This window comes from Nematolebias whitei, chromosome 23, assembly GCF_014905685.2.
Source record: "Nematolebias whitei isolate Nwh7 chromosome 23, NemWhi1, whole genome shotgun sequence".
In the NCBI taxonomy this organism is placed as follows: domain Eukaryota; kingdom Metazoa; phylum Chordata; class Actinopteri; order Cyprinodontiformes; family Rivulidae; genus Nematolebias; species Nematolebias whitei.
In genome coordinates, this window is record NC_056520.1 from 9,913,132 (window position 1) to 9,916,320 (window position 3,189).

Sequence of the window (3,189 nt, forward strand, 5' to 3'; positions counted from 1 at the left end):
GACTTTCCTTCTCTCCATCGATTACGGTGACATTATTTACATGAACGCTCCTACAAGAACCCTGCAGATGTTGGATGCTGCCTATCACGGCGCACTAAGATTCATAATTGGCTGTAACTACCGTACCCACCACTGCACCCAGTATTCACTGGTTAACTGGACATCATTAACTTCACGCAGACTCTCTCACTGGTATATTTTCATCTTTAAATCACTTCTTGGTCTGCTGCCTTCATACATCTCCTCCTACATGTCTCTGCGTGAGTGCAGCTACAGCGTGCGCTCTCAGGACATCATTACCTGCAGTGTTCCCTCAGTGAGGACTGAACTTGGCACAAGGACCTTCTCCTACTCCGCTCCTGTTTCCTGGAATATCTTACAAAAAGATCTGAAGTTCTCGACCTTGACCTCTCTAAGTGGCTTTAAGAATATGTTGGACTCCTGGCAGGGACCAATGCAGACATGTTCCTGTTTTTAGTTTTCTACTTATAATCTAGCTGTTTTGCTATTTTTCGCCATCTTATTTTAATTTGTATAAAAAAAAATATGTATGCCACTTTTATGATTGTCAATTGTTGTTGCTGTTATCATTCTTTGCTGAAATCAGGTCTCTCTTGTAAATGAGTCCTCGAGGCTCAATGAGATTAACCTGTCTTAATAAAGACATAATAAATGTTAGGCTGGTTGGTAACTCTAAATTGTCCCAGGTGTGAATGGCTGTTTGTCTCCAAGTGTCCCTGTGATGGACTGGAGACCTGCCAGGGTGTACACCACCTCTCACACAGTAATATAAGGGGCAGCAGAGACCCCCGCCACTGGGAAGAGAAGAAGCAGGTAAAAACAATGGATGATTTTTGATTCTTTAAGATATAACACAATGAATGTCTTTCACGTCTCCTTTGATTTTCACGCTTCTTATACAGTTTATACAAATAAATGCAGGCGTTACAAGTCCAGGATTGGCTTCTTACAAAGTTATGTTGCAGTTTGTGGCAGCAGCTGGGTAGTTCCTTCAGACATGTTGTGGTTGCAGCTCTCTCGAACCCCCCCCCCCCCCCCCCCCCCACCTCTCGCGCTTTGGTGTGAGCGCATGCGCAGTGGGGGGGTGAGCGCTGGTCAGTGTGAAGCAGCTGTTCGCGGGGCTGCCGCTGAAATTCCAACATGGCAGTGGCTGCGGTCACTGCTTCCTGCCTGAACTCGGGATGGTTCCAGCTCGCGCGCGGCCCGGCTTAACCTCGCCACCGCCTCCTTCACCGGAATCGATGCGAGCCTAAACTGCGCCCGCACCCCCTCCCATAAGTGAGGGGTCAACCTGTCGCTGACTAAGAAGAAGAAAAAAGGAGGGGGGTAAACCGGAGCAAAAACGCAGGTAAGGACGGACGGTCCAGCGCTGCGGCTAGTTAGAGCGAGCGCGCGCCAGGACAGGACACTAGCTTACAGAGCTGCACGCGGCTTCTTAATTCGGCGGAGAAATAGCGCGTGCGGCTTGAGAAGTTTCCTCATTCGAGTGACAAGACGCTGCGCACGACGTTTTTTTTTTTTTTTTTTTGCCGAATGAGGTTAAATTCCACGCGGACAGGTTTCCGTGCGCGCGTGTGTTTGCGGCGGCGGCTCAGTCACAAGTTGCTCCGCGGATCGGGTGCACGTTTCCCGGGCGTCATGCGCCGCTGTGAGCCGGGAGCCTGTTGAGCTGCACGCGCGGATGCACGCGGTGACCACGTCAGGGCGGAAAGCAAACAAAACAAATGTTTTGTTGTTTGTGTTTGTGCCGCCACAAATATTAACTCCAGTGTTTACATCTCTTCTTGTTCCAGCACGACATGATCAGCAGCAGCAGCGTCTATGGTAAGGCTCGTTTTATGCATTTATTATTTATTTTTATTAACGCTGTTTGAGAAGCTGCACACACACAAAAAAAAGTCCAGCTGGTAGAGATCAATGCACAGAAAAAAAATGTCGTTTTTTTTATTTTAATTTGTGGGATAATTAACTATGAAGTGCAACACAGGCAATCTGGTATTTAATAAATGGTGACCACAGTAAATGTGCTGCTTCTAAATTACAGATGCCTCAATATACTAAATGTAAAAAGCGATTTGAACCTTTCCAATCCACCGTCTGGCTCTTTTCTACGTATATTATTTATAATTTAGACAGATCCATTGACAGGTGGAGCAGATTTCCTCTGAATGAGGCCTCAGTCACTCCTTTTAGTTTCCAGGTGTTTCGAAAGCTTCCTGTCGTTTCGTGGGGTATAGCGCTCCCTTTGCGGTGACGGTTGGCGACGACTCGACCTCTGACCTTCGGTCTCCCGGATATTCGGACGCGTCTAGCCGCTCGGCGTCATTTCCTCCTACCTTGTGTCGCACGAATAGGGCCCTGAACCTGGTGTTCTGTGAACAGGTATGACGGGATGCGCTTTATTTTGAAAAGTGAGGTATCGTAGATAATGGTTTACGGTTGCGCTGTGGCTTATGGGACACGTTTAAGGCGTGCGCTGGTGTAGAAGAAGCACCGCAATCTAGATACTCCGCTTTGTTCCTCCGAACTTCTTCAGCTTTAGATCCGTGAGCAAAGACGGTGACAGTAGCTATAATCCCCCTCGTTACGCCGTTGGACCCCCAGTCCGGCTAATGGGGACAGATAGAGATGGGGAGTTAATGGGGATTGGAGGAAAAAGTGGCTCCCCCTTTTCCCTCAGCCTGTATTTATCTAAATAAGGGAGCCTGAGGGTGGGGGCTCCCCGAGGGGCCATATAAATAAATTATCCTGACACTTTCTATAACGCCGTAATGTTTACCGTTAAAAGCTGGTTTACCGTCTCGGAGCCACCGGCGTGCCAACCATTGCACCCCATGGGAGTTGTCGCGGGGAAATATGTATTTCTAGAATGTATTTATTTTTGACGGGAAGAGGCAGTTAGTTTGAACCTCGTTCGTATCATTCCTCCCTGTTTGAGCGCCCGACTGTAAAAGGAAGAGAGGGGGCTCTCCAGGCGAGATCCGGAGCAGGGTCGTCATCTTTTAGCAAATACGTTAAGTGTTATCTTTTGTGCTCTCGGCTCGCCGAGTCCAGCCGGACCTCGTGGGAGACGGACGCATGCAAATAGAACAAATCCCTCCTGGAGCTGTCTGTCTTTGGTCCCCCCCCCCCCCACCTCCCCTTCCTGCTCCCCTTCTTGTCTTGCCT

General features: G+C 48.7%; 1 protein-coding gene across 1 annotated transcript in view; it reads left to right on the plus strand.

Annotated features, from left to right (window-relative positions):
• The first annotated feature begins 1,341 nt into the window (after positions 1 to 1,341).
• LOC119428893 (fidgetin-like) overlaps positions 1,342 to 3,189 on the plus strand; it is a 62,450-nt gene continuing 60,602 nt past the window's right edge. The window contains exons 1-2 of the mRNA XM_037696587.1: positions 1,342 to 1,369; positions 1,815 to 1,845. Of these exons, the coding sequence (XP_037552515.1) occupies positions 1,821 to 1,845 (25 nt within the window). The 5' untranslated portion in view covers positions 1,342 to 1,369; positions 1,815 to 1,820. The remainder of the gene's footprint in view (positions 1,370 to 1,814; positions 1,846 to 3,189) is intronic.